The sequence below is a fragment of the Cervus elaphus genome, chromosome 26, assembly GCF_910594005.1.
Source record: "Cervus elaphus chromosome 26, mCerEla1.1, whole genome shotgun sequence".
Classification (NCBI taxonomy): Eukaryota; Metazoa; Chordata; class Mammalia; order Artiodactyla; family Cervidae; genus Cervus; species Cervus elaphus.
In genome coordinates this window covers 46,629,753-46,652,752 of record NC_057840.1, presented here as the reverse complement: position 1 = coordinate 46,652,752, position 23,000 = coordinate 46,629,753, and the positions used below count along the sequence as shown (strand labels likewise).

Here is a 23,000-nt window from a genome sequence, read left to right as displayed (position 1 = left end):
AGTCCTTCCAATGAACACCCAGGACTGATCTCCTTTAGGATGGACTGGTTGGATCTCTTTGCAGTCCAAGGGACTCTCAAGAGTCTTCTCAAACACCACAGTTCAGAAGCATCAATTCTTTCGTGCTCAGCTTTCTTTATAGTCCAACTCACATCCATACATGACCACTGGAAAAACCATAGCTTTGACTAGATAACATCTCTGCTTTCATATGCTGTCTAGGTAGGTTATAACTTTCCTTCCAAGAAGCAAGTGTCTTTTAATTTCATGGCTGCAGTCACCATCTGCAGTGATTTTGGAGCCCAAAAAAGTAAAATCTGCCACTGTTTCCATTGTCTCCCCATCTATTTGCCATGAAGTGATGGGCCAGATGCCATGATCTTAGTTTGCTGATTGTTGAGTCTTAAGCCGACTTTTATAATACACATCACCCGATAACCTGGAGTCATATACTGAGAAGTGTTGTGGGGAGGGGCCGACAGCGACCAACTGATGCTCTAGCTGTTGTATCCTTCTGTTAAGGAAGGAGATGACATGGTTGGAGTAGAGACGGAGAGAGAGAGACAGAGACAGAGAGATACTGAGGAGGAGGAAGGCGTACAAAGCTGAGAGCGGGATTCAGAGGGCACGTTTGCCCGGCTTTAAGCTCATTCCCCTGCTACTCTGCGCTTGATTTTGGCTAAATAAAGAAGGTTGTGCACAGGAGCACGTATGTGCAGCCCAGGAGAATGACCACCTGCAACTTGTGTGAACACACACACACACACACACACACACACACACGCACGCACAGCTTTTAGCAAAGCCCTGCCGTTGAGCAATGTGACCGCCCACCGCTGCTCAGCATGACATGAGCTACCGTGTTTTCTTTTAACCTGACAGACGTTGTTCCCAGACACTTAGAAAGTTTGCTTCTTAAAGCATATGTTTTCAATGGTCTTTTGTTTGGCTGTGGCCGATCCTAGCGGCGGCGCGGACTCTCTGGTTGGGGCGCGGGCCCCGCCGCGCGCGCCCGGGTGGTTGCGGCCCGCGGACTCGGTTGCTCTGCGGCCGCGGCGTCTTCTCAGACCCGGATCCACCCGAGTCCTGTGAGCTGCCGGCTGCACTCTCAGCCGCCGGAGCACCGGGGAAGCCCACGCATCGTGTTTTGGAGCAGATCAGGTGTCTGTTGACAGGAGACTGTCTGGCCCTCTCTCCGGGCAGTGTGAGAGTGCGGTGACCTCTCAGACTGTGACGGGGAGTCCCCCGGGTTCCCTCTCCCAAATCCCCACACCCAGTCACTGGGCTTTTTCTTCCCTAAAAATTTCTACCCGAAGTTGCAGTACAATTTGGCTTCCGAAAATGTTGATTCTAGTTTGGTCACCTGGAAAAAAAAGAAAACAGAAAAAAAAGAAGCCAATGCAAAATTCTTTGCCGTTTTTGCTTGACATCGTTCAGATTAAGTGTTCCTAATGTCCACCGAGAATTGTGTGTTCTCTCAGCCAATCATTTGTCCTCCTTTGCAGACTCCTCATGGTAATGCGTTTCAGCCCCCTCTCAGCTCAGGTTGTTCTTTGACAATTGAACGATTACAGTGCAATGTTTGGAGAAGGCAATGGCATCCCACTCCAGTACTCTCGCCTGGAAAACCCTATGGACGGAGGAGCTTGGTAGGCTGCAGTCCATGGAGTCGCGAAGAGTCGGACTAAGCGACTTCACTTTCACTTTTCACTTTCACGCATTGGAGAAGGAGATGGCAGCCCACTCCACTGTTCTTGCCTGGAGAATCCCAGGGACTGCGGAGCCTGTGGGCTGCCGTCTATGGGGTCGCACAGAGTCGGACACGGCTGAAGCGACTTAGCGGCAGCAGTGCAATGTTTAGTAGCAAGAGAAGTTTTTTTTTTTTTTTCCTGGTTGTTTGTTTTTAATCCAAAGCTATCTAACATTTGAATGAAGACTTTAAGAAGCTGAAAATTATTTACTTATTCTTCACACCTGGAGTAAGCATATGGGAAAATACGAGATTGAGACAATTACTGTGATGACTCAGAGAAAAGATTATTAGTAATGTATACTTCAGAATTTTGAAATATATGGTTTCTTCTATCCAGTTGAGAGTAGCTACTCAACTAACTCTATTGAGTTGGATAATGGGGCAGGAGAAGACTTGATGGTAAGGCACCTTCCCTCAGGAAAGAATCCTTTTAAGATAGAGAAGATCTGAGTTAGGGTAAGATAAGGGCACTGTGGAATGGAAACTAAGGATCCACAGCTCAGGAACAGGGGTGGGTGGTGGGAGGATGCTGGGCTCCTGCCATATGGTTTTCACTGCTTTTGCAAAAAGAATATAGGCATATAATAGAAAGTTTATCTGCAAATTAAGATAGCAGAGTTAATACTTGAAAAATTGTGGGTTTTTTTTCCTATTTCTAACAATAGATCCTTCAGTACTTGTAATTAATTTAAAAGTATCCCTCTGAGAAAAGCAATAGTCCTTCAGCCTCTGATTTGAAGGTGACTTTCTAATTTTAATGAATCTTAAAGTGGCAAGGTTCCAGAATTAAAAAATTCTTCAGCATGTAAATACCCATTTTTAGAATAACAGTTTGTCATAAAGACACGTTTACAGATACATCTGAAGTGAACCTAAATGTGTATTGAGTCAGTGATGTAATCAGAGAAGAACATTCCAAGTGACTTGAGAATGCAGTAGCCTGTACATTTCTAGTGAGATATCTGGGCTTCCCTGGTGGCTCAGTGGCAAAGCATACACCTGCAAAGCAGGAGACACAAGAGACACGGGTTCGATCCCTGGCTTGGGAAGATCCCCTGGAAGAGGGCACGGCAACCCCCTCCAGTATTCTTGCCTGGAAATCCCATGGACAGAGGCGGCTACAGTCCATGGCGTCGCAAAGAGTCGATCGGACACGACTGATGACTGAGCGCGCATGCATGGGTTCACAGTAGTAAAGTTTTTAGTTCTTCACTTCCAGGAGAATGCTGTTGAGCCAGCTCATAATAAAAATTGGTCAGTAAGGGGAACAAATTAAGCATTCATCCTGTCTCATGGCAATGAACTAACCAAGTAGTAAATGAGGTGAAGTTTCTTTCTGTATTATTTGTATTAGTCAGTTTTTTTGGATTGTAACCATTCTATTAGGTAGTGGAATCTGATTTTTGTTTAACTCACTAGTGACAAATGATCATCTTTTCATATTCTTATTTGCCATGTCTATATATCTTCTTTTGGCAAAGTGTCAGCTCTATGACTCATTTATAATTTGTTTTTTATTTTCTTGTTGAGTTTTAAGCATTCTTTGTATATCTCAGAGTTCCTTTATCTGATATGTAATTTGGCAAATAGGACTTGTACGTATAATATGCAGTAAGATGAAATGAGGTGACAGTGAGTCAATTAGACTTTACATTTTCAGCCTGGGTTTCTGGAAGAATGGAGACTAGTAGTAACAGGGAAAAGAGTTAAACCCACTTTGGGAATAAGTGGGAAGGAGATGACTCACATAGCTTTGAGTTAAGATGGAGCTTGAGGTGATGGAAGAATTTCCAAACTAGAGATCAAAAATATACTAAGTTTCTTGATTCAGATTTTGCTGTCATCATCATAGATTATGGTAGAGAAAGCTGAGGTGAAGAGCAAATAGAGTTAGGATAGGAACCATACTATGTCACAAAAGTGATACAAGGAAGCTTTAAGAAGGAATCAAATGTTGAACTTGTTCCACTATTGTAGGCATAATCAGAGGGTGAACATTACTTTGTTTTCTTGAGGTCAGATCAGCTCTCAGCTTACTTGTATTCTGTGCCTTTTGTATCTGGAGACTCTAACTTGCTTTGTCAAGAGAGCACTCTCTTACTTTAATGAGTCTCATGTCTTTCAGTACCTTATAGAATTTCTCAAATTGGATTTTACATCCCTGAGGCTCTTTGCAGGGCGAACATGGACTGGGTCTTGTTTCTTTATTAATCTAATTCAGCTACGTAATTATATATGAGATCTATATCATTTAAATCAAGTGCTTAACTAATAATTGAATTGAATTCATTGAAATAAATCATTTGCTTTCTCGGTGATACCATTCTGTTGTGGAATCCCGAGGCTGTGGCTTTAGTCCCCAGCAGAATTAATCGATTCATGGGAGCTCTGCCTTGCCTGGTGCTGCAGGCATGCAGCCTGTTCTCTGAAGTCACAACCATGTGCTTCCTTTTTTCCTTTCTGCATCTAATAGTACGAATTTCCATTGCCTTTCCCACCTAACCGTCCCTAAGGATGGTAATTTATTGAATAATTCACAGAGTATTCAGTAGTACTCTGAATAATTATTTTAAATAATTAAAATCACTGAGTAGTAACTACTGATAGCCTGTGATTTTGAGTGCTTTAGTGAAGTGGCATACCAACCTGAAGCAAAAGTTTGACAGTGTATGATTTTATATTTCTTAAGTGGAGATCTGCGAAAGTTCTTTGAAAATGTGGTGTCTATTCAACAGTTACTATTAGACTTTGAAGATTATTTTTGTGAAATGGGCTATATGTATTGACTATCAATGAAAAAATGTTGAGATTATTTTGGACTGAACATCAGTTGTATCACTGGATTTAGTGGCCCTGAGAAAAAGGAGAATTTGTGTTATAAACAGTAAAACATAAGAACTTATTCATTAAACATGTTTTTAGCACCCAAAATCTATTAGTACTTTACTCTCCTGTTTGATCCTCTTACTAGAGTTTTCACTTTTGTTGTGTTAAATGTATGATAATTACTTACGGAAAGTAGAAGTACTTTGTAGGGCTTAACCGCACAACACTAGAATATAGCATTGATTCAAATATAACACTGAAATTTATTGTTGGAAAACAGCTGTGTGACATGATGAAATATCTATAGTTTAAAATTTCTGAAGTTCTAGCTTTTTTTTCTACTTTTTCAAAGTGGTGAAACGTAAATAACACAGAATTTGCCATTTTAAGTGTATCAGGTATATAATCAGTGGCGTTAATGATACTCACAGTGCGCGCAACCATCACGCCTGCCTGCTTCCCAAACCAGAAACTCTGTACCCTCAAAGCAAATAACTCCTCATTCTCCTTTTCCTCAGCTCCTGGAAGCCACTGCTTTGCTTTGTCTCTATGACTTTACCCGGTCCAGAGGTTTCCCATAAGTGGAATCATGTAATATTTGCCCTTTGTGTCTAGCTGATTTTATTTGCCATACTGTTCTTAAGGTTTCTCCATGTTGTAACTGAACTTCATTCCTACTTATGGTTGAATCATAGTCCATTGTATGTATGTATATTGTTAAAAATATTTATGTGCTAAATCTATCTGCATAATGTGTCATTTTTCCATATCTTTGATATAAACAAAGATGTCACATTGGTTAATTTTATTCTGTTCAATTCTTTTACAGATTTGACAGATGAAAAAGTGAAGGCCTATCTTTCTCTCCACCCTCAGGTATTAGATGAATTTGTGTCTGAAAGCGTTAGTGCAGAGACTGTAGAAAAATGGCTGAAGCGGAAAAACAAGAAATCAGAAGGTAAGACCTCGTTCAGATTGAGTGTTGGATTTTTTTCTATTTCATAGTGACAAAAACGTGTTTGTCACTTACCAAAAAATGCTAAAAGTAAAGAGACAAATATTAGTACATTAATTCTGTAAAAATTGTATTCCGTTTAAAAAGATAAAAAATAAGTTAGAATGAGAGGAAATAAATACAAAAGAATGATCTTTAAAAAAAATGATCTTTTGTCAAAAAATTGAAAATTTGTTTAGATATGACCACATTGAAAAATCTGGAAGTTAGTATTAGACTTGATTTTATGTAATTATTATTATGGGTTATAAAAAATTCCAAATATATTTATATTATTACATTATTACATTTTGCAAAATAAATTATTCAAACAGTTTTTATATGTGCACAGTAGGAAAACTGAGTTGCATTAGATGTTTTGCTTATACTTATAAACTTAGGATGTGGTTATATTTATGAAAAATGGAAGGTGAACTCAAAAAAAATCATGTGAAGTCAAATGAATTTCCCCGAGTTGAATCTATGTTAATATATTGACTTTGGATACTGTAGTGTTTTAATTTTGGATTTAGATGAATTTATATTTGGCTGATTATGACTCCTCATTTCTATGAATGTTGTTGTTATAGTAGAAATTAAAATTTGTATATAATTTTAATTTATGGAGAGCTTTTATATAAGCAAACGTGTGTACCGCTTTTCTGAAAGTTTTTTAGTGTGACAAAAATGTTACACTTAAGTCCAGAAATGACCATTAGTAAAATATCACGCTGTTAGAACCATGCTGCTGAGCACTGTGCTTGAGGCCACGTTGCCTTACTCTACATGAGGAAGTTTCTGTAGCTTTCTGACGTAATTTTTACAAGAAGAAAGAGGTTAATTTTTTAAAAAAGAGAGCTTTGGATATTGAAGCACAAAATGGTCTTTAAAGTACATGTCCACAGGTATGTATGAATGTGTGTGCAGGTATGTGTGGATTGAAAGGGAGGGGAAAAAGGAGAAAGGGAGAGAAATATACATATATCAGAGACAGGCATACTTTTTCCAAAAGGTTCATAGCACTGATAGTAAGAATAAAGCTTGACATGGCATATTTCACTTACTATACACCTTACACATTCGAAAATAGTTTGAGATGTTTGAAACTTTTAAGTGTGACTGAGTTGTGCTTAAGGCAAGATGCAAATTTCAACTTGCTGTATAATGATGGGTGATAACATGATGCCAAGTTACATGATGTCGACATTGTTAACCAATTATACTCCAGTACAAAATAAAAAGTTAAAAAACATATATGATGTCTGTTAAATACAAAATTGAGCATACTTAGAAAATGAAAGGAATTGCAGACTGTTTTAGTGGTGGCTCAGCTGGTAAAGAATCCGCCTGCAATGCGGGAGTCCTGGGTTCAATCCCTGGGTTGGGAAGATCCCCTGGAGAAGGGAATAGCTACCCACTCCAGTATTTTGGCCTGGAGAATTCCATGGACACAGTCCATGGGGTCGCAAAGACTCGGACACAACTGAGCGACTTTTCACTTTCACTCTGGCGTGACAGGGATAGTTTTCTTTTAAATTTTATAAATATTTGAATGCATCGCTTCATATCTCCCGAATCTGTTCTCTGTACTAGTTAACCAAATAATCCTTTTAAGTGCTTGATACATATACTCAGGAGTTAAGTGATTATTAAGAATAGCAATGTGTGATTGAAACAGTACTCAGTTATGCTGGAGGAAAACCTTGTTCTTATAGGAAGATGATTTTGAAAGTGACCCTGTGCAGGGCTAGACTGCTGCCGCCACCGAGAATGTGAATGAAACGTCCGCTTGGGGCTCACCGTCCAGTGGCGGGAGCAGGCCAAGGAGTGACCGCACGCAGGACGCATCAGTGGTGAACAAGGACGCAGGCAGTTGGCGGTGAAAGCGCAGTGAAAAGAACCTTTAATTCTGCCGCCAGGGGCTGGGGCCTGGTAAGACCCTTTCTACCTCCTTTTCCAGAGAGTTCATCGCAAGAATGTATCTGATTACGCCCCCTTCATATTCAGTGAGGTTCTGTAGCCTGGCCCCTGCAGACTGTTTAAAGGCAAGATGTAGTGCTGAGCTTGCGTGAGTGGCATGAGAAAGCACTGCCCAATCTGCTTTGAGATGTAGAAAGCCACTTAGATATCTTGATTTCATTTATGTGGTTACAGATTAAAGTAGTGCTGGTTCTCTGAAACATCCTGTGTCTTTTCCCTCACTGTCTTCTTATTACTTTAAAAAAAAATTCTGTTTTTCTCAACTAGACTTTATTCTGCTTCCAACCCCTTTCATTGAAAATGTCTTGAGGAAGACAGTTTTTGTGGGGAGGATTTTTTAGGGAGTGTTTGCATTTCCATGTGTGAACCCAGAAACAGGAAGTGTGATAGCTAGAAGGATCTTGGAGAACAGTTTGTGGAAAGTGAGACGAGCCTGCCCAAATTACTTCACTTTGTGTCAGTTTAGTAAAAGAAAATGAAGTTAAGGAAAGCTGTGCTGTAATAAATAATTTGCACAATACCTTGTACATTGTAAATGCTCAGTAAATATTTACTTTTTTAAACACTGGAAAACCAGCCTCGTATGGAAGTGATCTGCCTTAGATCATTGTGTAAAGAAATTTGTGTACACATTTGTGTACACATTATGTGTGTACATTGTGTACACATGTAAAGAAATTGTTTACACAGAAAATTGTGTAAAGGCATATTCTGCGTAGAGAAAGATATATGAAAATGCAGACTTTTAAACAAATAAAGGGTTATTTAAATTATAGAATCATACCTGCCTTTGGCCAGCTTTTGCACTGCTCCCCTGTGTTTATTTTTTTAATGCTGACTCTGCGCTATTAGAGAAGCTAGTTTTTGTCTCATTTAGTATTTATCTAGTGTTTGCTTGCTGCTTAGAAGGCAAAGTGCTTAAAAAAATAGAGACTGCGTGACACATTTTATTTAAACTATGATCATATTTATAATGGATTAGTATCATGACCACAGAGCAGCTCTAATTTTCAGGGCACTTTGCGTACATTCACCCTTTACATCTGGTTAAATTAATGGGGATTAAACTCAGGTTCATTTGGTAGGTTTGAAGCTGTGCCTGGAGAGGCTGAGGGATCACAGAAGGTTCAGTGTCGAGGTCTTGATGGAATTACTGGGCAGTGACTCCACGAGCAGGTTGGGGGTGTAGACCAAGTGTATTGTGGTTATTTTGATTTTTCTCACCTAACAGCGCTCTTGGTGCATACTAGGTGATTCTGTAAACACCACTGTGGGTGGTTTTTATTTAATAAATGATTATATCAGGGAAGGTTACATTCTCATCCTCCAAGTGGTCCACTCTGACCCTTTCACTACACTTGGTGGTCATGTTAGACTGGCACCAGAACTATTTTATGTTCTTTTTATCTCCCCCAGAGTCATTTAAAAGCTTCTTGAAGAAAGGAGTTGTATAATATATGTTTTTTTTATATGTTTTTAAATCCCTTGAGAGACCTTGTCTTTCTATTTACTCAGCAAACTATGTGTGAAGCCCTTTTTAGGTCCTGGACTTATCAAGTTTCTGAGGAATTCACAGTCCCTCAAATAGAAGATGACTGAGAAGTTTCTGCTTTGTTCTAGTTAGTCTGACAGCCAGCCAGAGTGGTCCTGTGAGGGGACCAGGACACTTGGTCTTGTGAAGTAGACAGCGGGTCACTGTCTGCGATATGTGGAAGAGAAGAGGGTTTGGGAAAGATGAACCTCCACATGGCTGCAGAGATTTAAACTTCAGAAGTCTTCACTCTTACTGTTTCCAGTTTAATTTTATTGCTGTCATACTGTTTTCATTTTAAATACATCAAGTTCTATCTGTACTTTGGAGGCCAATTGTCTTTTGAAGGTTGACCTCTGATCCTAAATCCTAAACAGTGGATTTTCAGTAATGTTTGGAAATTGGAGATAGCGTTCATTTCCCTGATAAGCTCTTGTACTTTTTTAGAGAATATATAAACATTTCCTCAGAAAGCACTGAGGCCTGTACACTCTCACAGCTCTACTTCCATTTGGGAAAAACTTAGGAAAGAAAGAAAATTGTCCAGGTCATGAATTGTTTCACTAACTGTTATATTTTATGCTGATTTTTATGCAAAGTAAATTTGATAGGCCCAGCTGGTACTCATCAAGACTCAGCCTGCTGAACTATTCACCATCTACACAAATCTCAAAGTATAAATATAAAATTAGTAAATAAACATTAGGATATGATGCAGATCCAACTAGTTGCATATTTTGAAAGAGCAGTCTGCGATGGAACACAGTTCATATCCTGGTGCTGTTTGAGGATTTCAGCTGGCAAGGGAAGGACTGTTACCTCCACTGTGGTCCTTTACTCACAATTATTAGTTGATAGTATTGGTGCTATTAGAAGGGGTGCGTGAAGAAGTCAGCATGACTCTATTTGAAATCTTCTGGTAGTAGAATAAACCTTAAAATATGTGGATTTTGCTTAAAACCCCCCAGATGTAACTGTGATAATTCGTTTTGTAGAGGGAAACTGTGTTTTCAAGAGAGTGATTGACTGAACCCAAATTACTTAAGAATTATAAGTAGCAGTGCCATCTTTTCTGGCTGACATTTTTTATCATTATTATATTTCTGTGTCTAAAATGTAGTAGCAGACCACCTCACTATCACAGGTATCTGTAAATGTCAGGTACTTAAGAATGAAAACATCAGTGCTGTTAGCTGCCTTTAATATTTACATGAATGGCTCCTTTTTTTTTACTTAAAGAATGTAGTTACTATATTTTTTTCACCTCACCATGATTCTTAAGATGAAATTTAATTTTCATTCAAATAAAACTGTTAGATATTTCATACTTAGAACTAGTGAGATTTATATTATGTCCCCTAAACCTACTATATACAACCTAAAATGTGGATTAGGTAGCATCAGCCCTGCTTGTTATATGACATATAGTTTCTATGCTAGTATATGTAATGTAGCAGGATCTTAAGTTAACAAAGCATGAATTACAGTGTTAAAAGACTTCAGTAAGTAAGACACTGATCAGTGATGTATTAAGACGTGTCTGTGTTAGTTGCTCAGTTGTGTCCGACTCTTTGTGACCCCATGGACGGTAGCCCGCCAGGCTCCTCTGTCCATGGGATTTCCCAGGCAAGATACTGCCATTCCCTTCTCTAGGAGATCTTCCTGACCCAGGGATCAAACTTGGGTCTCCTGCATTGCAGGCAGATTCTTTACCATTTGAGCCACTAGGGTGGACCCATTAAGACATACCATGAATAAGAATAAGCATAATTGAAATGGCTTACTGGGAACTTCACTTTGGGCACTTTATCTCTTTTCCTTGAAATTACTCTCTCAAAAATTGAAGTTACATTTTCACATAGAACTTTCATATTTTTTTATAATGGAAAACAGAAAATGTGTTGAATGTTACATGCCTTGATCTGAATTATAAACAAACATGAGTTCACCATCTGGTAACTGGAAGGGGGATAAAGTTTATATTAATTCATTTGTAAAGGGTTATTTGATATATTTCATTAATTCTGTTAATTTTAAGTATTGCTGTTAAAAATGTATCTTTCATATATTCTTTTTAGAGAGTGTTTGAGCTCCTCAGCAATCCAGTCAAGTTGATGGGATTTTGATCATTTCAAAGATTAAATCAGTTCATCACAAATATTGTTAGTGATTATGAAATTAATTCAAATAAATTTAATAGCTTTGTTACAGACCAGATTGAAGCAGTTTTTATACATTATATGTAAAATTCCTATTGGTGCCAGCTAATGTCTATGCATTCAACATTGTTATTACGTTTCCTAAGTAAAACTTTGTTTGCAAGGGATTCTCACTAATGAAAACATTATGAGCTGATGGAGTGTTGAAAAGACCTTGTTTTGGTCAGTGCTTCTTTTTTAGTACATATAGAGAAAGTATGTAATAGAAATCATTGCATCTATTTAATAGACTTATTTCAGCATTTAAAATTTTGTTTCATATAACAGATTTTTAAAAATAAAAAACCTGTGAAAGATAAGCAATATAACTGCTTCTGTGTGTGTGTGTGTGTGTTTTAATCTATTCCTTAAAAGCTTCCTGAAGATATAACACTGATCTGGATGATTTGACCAAAGATTGAATAATCTTTTCTAGAAACGTTGCTTTCAGCGGTGAGCTGTAGCTGGACTGTGGCCAGAGAAACAACTCGTTTCTCTGGCTGTTTATTCAGCTTGAGTACATATTACGGAAGTGTAGTTGGAGAACAAGAAATATAAGCTTGATTCCCTCATGGTCACTTTCTGATAGAGGAAGACAGATAATAAACACATAATCTAAGAATTAAACTTATTTTAGTATTTGTTGACATTGTATATTTGAAAACATCTAACATAATGTCTTGGAGAAGGAAATGGCAGCCCACTCCAGAACTCTGGCCTAGAGAATCCCAGGGACGGGGGAGCCTGGAGGGCTGCCGTCCATGGGGTCGCGCAGAGTCGGACACGACTGAAGCGACTTAGCAACAACATAATGTCTGCTGCTGCTTCAGCCGCTCAGTCATGTCTGACCCTTGCGACCCCATGGACTGTAGCCAGCCAGGCTCCTCTGTCCGTGGGATTTCCCAGGCAAGAGTACTGAAGTGGGCTGCCATGCCCTCCTCCAGGGGATCTTCCTGACCCAGGGATGGAACCCAGGTCTTCCTGCAGCGCAGTGGTCTCTTGCATTGCAGGCAGATCCTTTACCGACTGAGCCCCTAGGGAAGCTTAACCTAGCATGATGTCTACCAAATAGAACACTTTAGTACAATTAAATTTGCTTGAGATTTTAGAATTCACATTGTTTGCTTATGAACTCAGAGCCCATATATTGTATTAAGCATGTCTACCTATCTGACTGCCCATCCTGGGATGATTGTAAGTCACAAGAGCACTGTGTCTTGTGTTTACTGCCCTCGAGGGACTCACAGTCTTGTGGTGTGAAAAGAAGACGTGAAACCAGGGGAGTAGAGCTACGAGGGCGTATAGCATAAGCGTGTTACGTTGTGTGGTGTAGTTTATCAAGACGACACTTGTGAGAACTGAGGTCATTGAGAGGTATGAAAATTGAGAAGGCTTTTTGCAGGAGTTGGTGCTGGGTTGACTGTTGGTGCCTCAGAGCAGCACCACCATCCCTTGGGAACTAGTTAGAAATGCCACAGGTTGAAACTCACCCTAGACCTCCTGAATCAGAAACGACTGTGGTTGGACCAGCAGTCCGTGATCTGAAAGCCCCCGTTCCCCTGTAATTCTAATGCAAGCTAACATCTGAGAACCCCAGGCTTGGCCATGGAGGAGCCCACGGACAAGGAAGTGTGGTTCCGCTGTTGGCCGGGGGAGCGGCAGGGACAGAGGCAGCGCTTCAGGACTGGTTGTGCTTTATTTCTGGAAGACGCTGGAGAGCAGGGCTCAGCCCAGGAAGTTCTGGGTAGAAGCAGTTTGACAGGAAGCAGGAGGGTGCTCAGAGGCAGGTTGGCTCACGCAACAGTTGAGGTGGAAGTTTAAAAATGAATGAGTTCAGTCACTCTTCATTTTTGAAAGGTTTCCATTTCTTTTGTTTGCTTTTTAGTGCTGGAAGTTTTCATATGCTGTGAAGTCATTTTGCTATAGATTATACAGCATAAATATTTTTTCTTAAGAACAAGAGAAGATGCTGTTTAAATTTTGGTCTTTCTACTCTAATTTTGTTTTAGCTATTTTTTCATGTTCTTCATTGGCTGTAATAGGAAATGTGGAAACAGTGTAAAAATCCAAAATAGATGTTTAATTGATAGCTTTGCTGGAGTTTGGTGAGTTGTAAAACCATGCATATTATCGCTGTTTGCGAGACGGTGACCACATAAAAATACACAGATCGAAAAAAAGAAAGAAATACAGGCAAAGCTAGTCAAATGTACGTCATTGTGGTGGTTTTTGGATTTTGAGCATATATAGGTATGTTTATAGTCTTCATATATGTGTTGCTTTTAAAATAAGAAATAAATAGCAGACATATTAACAGAAAGTTTTTAGAGTTTTCTTGTATGGAAAGTTTTGCCCCAACTTTCAGTGATTCTAATTCAGTTTAAGCCAGTAATCCTCTGCTTGTGTGGCTGCTTTTCTGTTGCAGGGAGTAATAGACATTTATTCTGTTTTCACTAATCCCCTTTATTATTGGCTTTTCCTCCCCCTCCCCCAGTATATTATCTTTGGTCACGTAGATTGTCACATAAGAAGTTGGCAGCTGAAATGGGGTCTAGCAAAGCACACAGCTGTTTTTTCGCAGAGTCATCATTTTAGGTTTGCCAATTATTTTACTCAAATTTACCAATTATCATTTATATGCTTAGCATTTGCTAATAATCATGGAATATGAATTCACTTGTAATGGAATTTGCTGTCTAAAGGGGTTAAAAAATAGTAGTTTGGCCATAATTATTTAAATCAATTGTATAAATTTTTTTCTTGTGATGAGAACTGTTAGGATTTACTCTCTTAGCAACTTTCAAAATACCACATGCAGCAGTGGTAACTACAGTCCTCATGCGGCACACTGAATCCTCAGTATTTACTTATCTTATAACTCGGCATTTGTACCTTTTGACCACTTTCACTCAATCTCCTCATCCCAGATCAATTTACAAAGTGTTAAGGTTGAAAGCTTTCTCTCCAAGGTCAGGAACAAGACAAGCTTGCCAACTCTCACCACTTCTGTTCAACATGGCACTGGGAAGTCCTAGACAAAACAAGCAACAAAAAGCATCAAAATTGAAAAGGAAGATGTAAAATTGTCCCTGCAGATGACATGATTTTATACAGAGAAAAGTACTAAAGACACCACCAGAAAATTGTTAGATCTCATCAGTTAATTCAGGAAAACTGAAGAATATGATAGAGTATTGCTGAAAAATCAGTAGTATTTCTATATACTAACAATGTACTATTTGAAAAATAAATAAAACAGTTCCATTTACAATAGCATCAAAAGCAATAGAATTCTTAGGAATAAATTTAACCAAGGAGGTGAAATACCTCTACTCTGAAAACTACAAGACAATGATGAAAGAAATCGAAGAAGACACAAATAAATTGAAAGGTATACTGTGTTCATGGACTAGAAGAATTAATATTGTAATGTCCATACTACCCCAAACCATCTATAGATTTAACACAGTCCCTATTAAGCTTCCAGTGACAGTTATTATTTTTTTTAATAGAAGAAGAAAAAAGTATCATAACTTATATGAAACCAAAAGATATCTGAAAGGCCAAAGCAATCCTGAGAAAGAAGAAAGTGTTAAGTGTCACACTTTCTGATTTCAAGCTACAGAACCTAAAACAGAATGGTACTGGCATGAAAGAAGACAAATGGATTAATGGAACAGAATCAAGAACTCAGAAATGAGCCCAACTAATATTTGACAACAGAGTCAAGAATACTAAATAGACAATGGAGAGTCTTCAACAAATGGTGCTGGCAAGACTGAACTTTTACATGTGAAAGAATGAAACTTAGATCCCTTTCTACAAGGATTAACTTGAATGGATTAAAGACTTATATGTAAGACCTGAGACCATTAAGACTCAGGAGAAAACAAAGGAAAAATAGCTCCTTGGCAGTGGCATTGTCAATGATGTTTTAGATGTGATACCTCCAAGCACAAGCACCAAAAACAAAAATAAACAAGTGAGACTACGTCAAGCTAAAAGCTTCTGCCCAGCAAAAAGAAACAGTGAACAAAATGAAAAGACATGGAACAGAATGGGAAAAAGCATTTGCAAACAACCTATCTGATAAGGGATTAGTACATCAAAATATGTAAGGAACTCATACAATTCAATAGCAACGACAGTGAAACAGAAGGAAGTCTTTCAATTTAAAAATGGGCAAAGGACCCGCATAGATTTTTTCCAAAAGAGATATGGGAATAGCCAACAGGTACATGAAAAGATGTTCAACTTCCAGAATCATTAGGAAAATACACATTGAAACCACCTCACCTGTAGAATGGCCATTGACAAAATGACCAGAGATAACAAATGCTGGCAAGGATGTGGAGAAAAAGAGTATCCTTGTGTACTATGGGTGCAAAATCTAAATTGATACAGTCACTGTAGAAAACAGTACGGAAGTTCCTCGGAAAAATAAAAATACAGTTTTCATGTGATTCAGCAATTTCACTCCTGGGAATGAATATACCCAAAGGAAATGAAAACACTATGTCAGAGGTATTTGCACCCTGATGTTCACTGCAGCATTAGTTACTACAGCCGAGGCTTGGAAGCAGCCTAAATCTCCACTGATGAACAAATAGGTAAAGAAATTGTGGTATGTGTATACACAGTGAAATATTATTCAGTTATTAAAGAAAGAGGAAATCCTGCCACTTGTTACAACCTAGATGGACTCTGAGGGCATTTTGCTAAGTCAGAGAAAGACAAATGCTGTATGACCTCACTATCATGTGAAATAAGACAGTTGTAGAAGAAACCAGATTTGTGGTCACCAGTCATCAGGGGTGGTGTGACAGCAGAGTGGGTGAAGGTGGTCAGAAGGCACAAACTTCCAGTTATCAGTTCAGTTCAGTCGCTCAGTCGTGTCCGACTCTTTGTGACCCCATGGACTGCAGCACGCCAGGCCTCCCTGTCCATCACCAACTCCCGGAGTTTACTCAAACTCATGTCCATTGAGTCGGTGATGCCGTCCAGCCATCTCATCCTCTGTCGTCCCCTTCTCCTCCTGCCTTGAATCTTTCCCAGCATCAGGGTCTTTTCAAATGAGTCCGTTCTCCCCATCAGGTGGCCAAAGTATTGGAGCTTCAGCTTCAGCATCAGTCCCTCCAATGAACACCCAGGACTGATCTCCTTTAGGATGGACTGGTTGGAGCTCCTTGCAGTCCAAGGGACTCTCAAGAGTCTTCTCCAACACCACAGTTCAAAAGCATCCATTCTTCAGCACTCAGCTTTCTTTATGGTCCAACTCTCACATTCATACATTACTATATGAACAATCATAGCTTTGACTAGGCTGACCTTTGTTGGCAAGGTAATGTTTCTTCCTTTTAATATGCCGTCTAGGTTGGTCATAACTTTCCTTCCAAGGAGCAAGCATCTTTTAATTTCATGGCTGCAGTCACCACCATCTGCAGTGATTTTGGAGTCCCAAAAAGATACAGTCTGTCACTGTCTCCATTGTTTCCCCATCTATTTGCCATGAAGTGATGGGACCAGATACCATGATCTTAGTTTTCTGAATGTTGAGTTTTAAGCCAACTTTTTCACTCTCCTCTTTCACTTTCATCAAGAGGCTCTAGGAATGTAATGTAAAGCATGATGACTGTAGTTAACTCTGCTGTGTGCTCATGTTGTTAAGAGAGTAGACTGTAAGAGCTCTCATCACAGGAAAATTTTTTTTCCTTTGTTAGAATTCATATCTATATAAGACAAGTGGTATTCACTAAACTTACTGTTAATTGTTTCACAATATACTTAACTCAAATCTTTATGCTGTACTCCCTAATCTTATGTAGTGCTGGATGTCAATTATATCCCAATAAAACTAGAAAAATATTTTTTAAAAGTATTACAAAGGAAGGTTTGTGTTTAAGCTCAGGCCTGAAGGATGAGTTTGCTAGAGAGCAGAGAGAGAAAAGGCTGGAGGAGGACTGGAAGGGTGGACGGGGCTTTGTTGGAGCTTCACGGGGGGTGTGGATGTGAGCTGAGGAGGTGGCCCGAGGCCTTTCAGGGCTTTGCTTTGACCTTTGTATTGTCAGTATCAGATGATAATTTACTTGTAGGTGTCTTAATGCAATAGCTCAATATTTTGAAATATAAGCAAAAAGGGTATATTTCTCTAATATCGAGGAATTAGATAATTATGAAATATCTAGGAATAATGTTTGCTGGAAAGTTTATTTTCAAGCTGGGTAAATAAGCATTCATTTTGCTTTGGGCACAGTTTAAAACCTAATGGTCAGACGCTGAATGTATTCAATCGAGGAAAAGGGAACATCCAGTGAAGAAGATTCAGGAGGAGAGAAAGCACTTGTTTCTTTAATCTGCGTAAATCATGAAACATTATCAAGAATGACTCATAAAGCATGGAACACTGACTAGAGACACAACAAAACAAGGATGGTTCTCCAACTTCCAAAACAATTGAACAGGAAATGATAAAAATGATAAAGGGAATGGTTTACCTTGAAATAATTATAAACATAAAATATTTACAACCAACAAAGCAACCGTTAATTCTAGGGATGTTTTAGAAATTAACCTCAGTCTAAGAATTTCAAAAGTCAAGGGTCGGGGCCGGGGATGAGTTAGCGAGGGCAGCCGCGGGGGCCAGTTCCGACTGCTGCAGGCCACCGCCACGGTCGCCGCCCGCCCGCCCCTTCCCTGCCGGAGCTGCTAGCTCCTTTCCGCGCCCGGCCGCCCGCCCGCCCGCGCTCCCGGCCCCGGAGACCATGAGGTTCCGCATCTATAAGCGGAAGGTGCTGATCTTGATGCTCGTGGTGGCCGCCTGCGGCTTCGTCCTCTGGAGCAGCAATGGGCGACAAAGGAAGAACGAGGCCCTCGCCCCGCCGCTGCTGGACGTCGATCCCGCGCGGGGTGCGGGCGCCCGGGCCGGGGACCAGCTCGCCGTGTCGGTGGGCATCCGCCAGGGCTCCAACGAGTCGGCGGCTCCGCTGGTCGCCGCTGCCCCGCAGCCCGAGGTGGACAATCTGACGCTGCGGTACCGGTCCCTGGTGTACCAGCTGAACTTTGACCAGACGCTGAGGAATGTAGATAAGGCCGGCTCCTGGACCCCCCCACCCCGAGAGCTGGCGCTGGTGGTCCAGGTGCACAACCGGCCCGAATACCTCAAACTGCTGCTGGACTCACTTCGAAAAGCCCAGGGAATTGACGACGTCCTCGTCATCTTTAGCCATGACTTCTGGTCGACTGAAATCAATCAGCTGATTGCTGGGGTGGATTTCTGTCCAGTTCTGCAGGTGTTCTTTCCTTTCAGCATTCAGTTGTACCCTAACGAGTTCCCGGGCACTGACCCTAGAGATTGCCCCAGAGACGTGGAGAAGAATGCAGCTTTGCGGATGGGATGCATTAATGCTGAATAGCCCGACTCCTTCGGCCATTATAGAGAGGCCAAGTTCTCCCAAACTAAACACCACTGGTGGTGGAAGCTGCATTTTGTATGGGAGAGGGTCAAAGTCCTTCGAGACTGTGCTGGCCTCATACTTTTCCTAGAGGAGGATCACTACTCAGCCCCAGACTTTTACCATGTCTTCAAAAAGATGTGGAAATTAAAGCAGCTAGAGTGCCCCGAGTGTGATGTTCTCTCCCTGGGGACCTATACTGCCATTCGAAATTTCTATGACGTGGCTGACAAGGTAGATGTGAAAACGTGGAAATCCACAGAGCACAATATGGGTCTGGCCCTGACCCGGGAAGCCTATCAGAAGCTGATTGAGTGCACAGACACTTTCTGTACTTATGATGATTATAACTGGGACTGGACCCTTCAATATTTGACTGTATCTTGTCTTCCAAAATTCTGGAAAGTGCTGGTTCCTCAAGTTCCTAGGATTTTTCATGCTGGAGACTGTGGTATGCATCACCAAAAAACTTGTAGACCAGCCACCCAGAGTGCCCAACTTGAGTCACTCTTAAATAATAACAAACAGTACCTGTTTCCAGAAACTCTAACTATCAGTGAGAAGTTTATGACAGCCCTTTCCCCACCTAGGAAAAATGGAGGGTGGGGAGATATTAGGGACCATGAACTCTGTAAAAGTTATAGAAGACTGCAGTAAGAAAAAAAACAAAACAAAATCAGAATTATAAAAGCAAAAGTAGTAACAGTCTTCTATTTTTGATATTTGTTCAAATAGGATATACAATTGAATAAAAAGGTTTAGGAACTGGTTTCTGCTTTACTACAACAACAAAATTCTTGTAAAAGTTGTCCAAATATAGTCATCTTTTCTGTTTATGCCTAAGATTTAAAATGCAAGTTTTCATTTTGAGAATTGCGTTTTAAAGTTCAGTATGTATCTGCTAGAGGTAAAATTATCGTTAATTGATAAGAGAGAAGAGGGGAAACTATTTAAATTGCATCTATTAATCTTTTTATCTGGAACTTTGTACACCTTTCCACTTTCAAGACTTATTTTAAGTACAGCAAAATTTATTTAAAATCGTCATATCAGTAAAAAGTATTACAGTGAAATTAAGAGTATTAATGTACAAGCCCAGCTTCACTCTTGACACAGTAACTAGGAAGAGGTTGCTTCAGTGGTTTTATAATTAGAAAGTTATGTTTGTTAAACACCCTGTCAGAACAGAGTCATTTTCAGTATTAAAGATTCCTGTATTATTGTGTTAAGAATTGCCTGTGCTCTGGAACCTGCATAGAACATACTTTCTTTTGGAATGTATTTGACTGATAAGAAAGTTTAAACACTTTTCACCTCAATGTAGAAATACAGTGATTTTTTTTTTCTTTTAGTGCTGCCAAAATAAAATACTTGTTTTTGCATTAAAAAAAAAAAAAAAAAAAAAAAAAAGTCAAGGGTCCTTAGATCAATCAAACTCGAAACTCCTTATTTTGGAATTTATATGATGTTTTTCACTTAAGAGTTTATCTGAAATATATAGAAACAATTGTATTTATTTTCCTAATTATATATGTATGAGAATTATTTGAGATGGACTTATTAATAGTTTCTTTCAGCCTTGAACATTTTTTTTTTAGATGTCAGTGGAGGCACTCAGATTTCAGTTTGACCTATAATTATCCTCATACCATAGTGTCTATTCAGCTTTCTATACATTCATTTACTGTGGGGTTGAGAAAATTAATTTCTAGACTAAGTCCTGTTAGAGTTTTCTACATAAATTGTTTATATGAAAGTATAATACAAAGAAAGGAAACTTAAAATCTGTTAAATTACTGGCAGTTTCTAAAATATGCACTTCAGTTCTTTTTTGTGTTTGATACTCTTAAGAAGGAAATTAGAAAAATAAGTGATTTTTAGAAGCAAAATATTTTTTCTTATATTTTTCACATGAGACTTATATGTTTCCCATATACATTTAAACTATTAAAATTATTTTTGTTTTAAGAATTGAAGCTCCATATCCTAGAACAGTATCCTGTTATACAGAATTCTTGTTCTAAATATTCATTGAATGAATATACTGAAGTTAAATATGGACATGTAAAGTTTCAGTAAAGCTGGAGATTATTAATACAAATCAGTCAAAGCTTTATGAAATGAAATTATTGCCTGGCTAGTAAACATTTATAAAAAGAATGAATGACTGCATACAGTGAAGCCTATAAGATTGCAGAAAATCCCCACATTGTTTTGTAAAACAAAAAATTTTGAAAACTGATTTTTACACTATTAAGAAAAAGCAAAATCAATAATTTATTGGGAAAGAGCAAGTATACAAAATGCTTCTGTGTATAAAAATATATATATTAACTTAAATAGTGAAAAAGAAGCAAAGATCTCCATAAAGATTTATACATTTGAGTAAAAGATTAATATTTTCAAATAATAATAGTAAATAATAATGTAGTACTTATTTGCCAACTACTGTTTTTGTTTTTTTTTTTTCCTGCTGGGGATGGAACCCTTGACTTGACAGTGGAAGTCCCAAGTCCTAACCACTAAACCACCAGGGAATTCCCTCAGCTACTATTTTAAGTGCTTTATGCATATTAATTCAGCTAATCCTTACAGTGATATTGTGAGAAGGATATTTTCATCATCCCTAATTTACAGATGAGCAAACTGAAATAGAGTTCTCAAGTATCAGAGCTCCGATACGAGCACACGTGTTGAAAGCAGGGAGAAGATACCTTTATACACACCCATGTGGTTGTGACGTTCCTTGCGGTGGTGAAATGGCGGAAGCAACCCAAGCATCCACTGCTGGATGAATGGATAAGCCAAATGCAGTAGGGACCTTCAGTGATAGTGTGGTCTTCAGCCATGAAAAGGAAGGGAATGCTGACACATGCTACAATATGGATGAACCTCGAAGACATTTTCCCATCACAAAAGGGCAAATACTGTGTGTTCCAACTAATGCCGGCTACCTAGAATAGGTCCCTGTCTCTAAGAAAGAAAGGGCGGGTGCTGGGCTGGAGGGGAGGAAGGGGGAGCTAGGGGTTTAATGGGTGCAGAGTTTCAGTTTTGCAAGATGGAAAAGGTCTGGAGAGTGAGTGCAGGGTAATGTGAATATGCTAAACACCGCTGGAATGTACACTTAGAATCAGTTAAAATGGCCCGTTTTACGTTGTGCGTTCTATCAAAATTTTTAACTAAAATCTTGTTTTAGATGACCCGGTGCTTCCCACAGCACCCGGCTTGCTTTCATGGTGCTGGAACACTTGGGTGTAGGAGGAGGTCCGTGGCTTCTGAGGCTTAAGAGGGACCTTTTTGAGGTGAATTGGGTGTAAAAGTGAATTTTTTTGGTTTAATTTTTATTTTATTGGAGTATAATTGATTTGCAATGTTGTGTTAGTTTCAGGGGTACATCAAAGTTCTGCGTTTTAAATCTTTTTCTCACATCATAGAATACTGGCTAGAGTTACCTTTACAGCAGGTCCTTGTTGGCTATATCTTATAAATAGTGGTGTGTGTACGTTCATCTCAAGCTCCTAACCTATCCACCTCCCTCCGTGTTTTCCCCTTTGCTAACCATAAGTTTGCTTTTGAAATCTCCAAGTCTGTTTCTGTTTTGTAAATAAGTTCATTTTCGTCATTTTTAAAAAAGAAATTTCACATATGCCTGATAGATGATATTTGCCTTTCTTTGTCTGACTTATTTCAAATATAATAATCTCTATGTCCATCCAAAAGTGAATATTCCTTTGGATTGGGAAAATAAGTGATGTTAAATTAAGAATTTTTAAAAGCTGAGAAACCTGCAAACATCACAGAAATCTAGAAAAGTAACATAATCCTGTATTGACTAGCTTTCTGAGACATCCCTATGCTACTGAGTTTTGCGTGTATTTTGGCCCTATACTCCTGCATCTGTGTGTCATGGTTTTGTAATATCATTTTCCATAGAGAGGACAAAACAATAATTCAGTCTTCAGCCAGTATGATTGAGAGAATTTTTTTTAATTTTGGGAATTTACAGTTTTCTTTTAGCTTTAAAATTCATTATTGGTAATGCCATGAAGTATTTTAGGACCGTTGCCAAATCTGGGAAAACCCTCCTCAACTTGTTTCATATGTCAGCTATAGTATTTTAGAGATCTTCAAAATTTCTTTTTTTTTCTTCTTTGGAATTGGCAACACGTTAACTGGTTTGTCACCGACACCCCCTGTTCCTACACTAGGTGAGTTGGTGCAGGGTATGTCAGAGGTATTCTGGGTTTATCTGTCCGTGGAAGAGATT

At 39.1% G+C, this 23,000-nt stretch overlaps 1 protein-coding gene and 1 pseudogene across 3 annotated transcripts in view; both read left to right on the top strand.

Moving 5' to 3' along the window:
• The window catches only part of PDE10A (phosphodiesterase 10A), a 341,777-nt gene that overhangs the window by 192,458 nt on the left and 126,319 nt on the right, over positions 1 to 23,000 (top strand). For both annotated transcript variants that reach the window (XM_043887946.1, XM_043887945.1), the window contains one exon: positions 5,409 to 5,537. In XM_043887946.1, the coding sequence (XP_043743881.1) occupies positions 5,409 to 5,537 (129 nt within the window). The remainder of the gene's footprint in view (positions 1 to 5,408; positions 5,538 to 23,000) is intronic.
• On the top strand, positions 17,895 to 20,143 carry LOC122684072 (annotated as a pseudogene). The gene has a single exon (XR_006337934.1). The product of XR_006337934.1 is annotated as an alpha-1,6-mannosyl-glycoprotein 2-beta-N-acetylglucosaminyltransferase-like (transcript).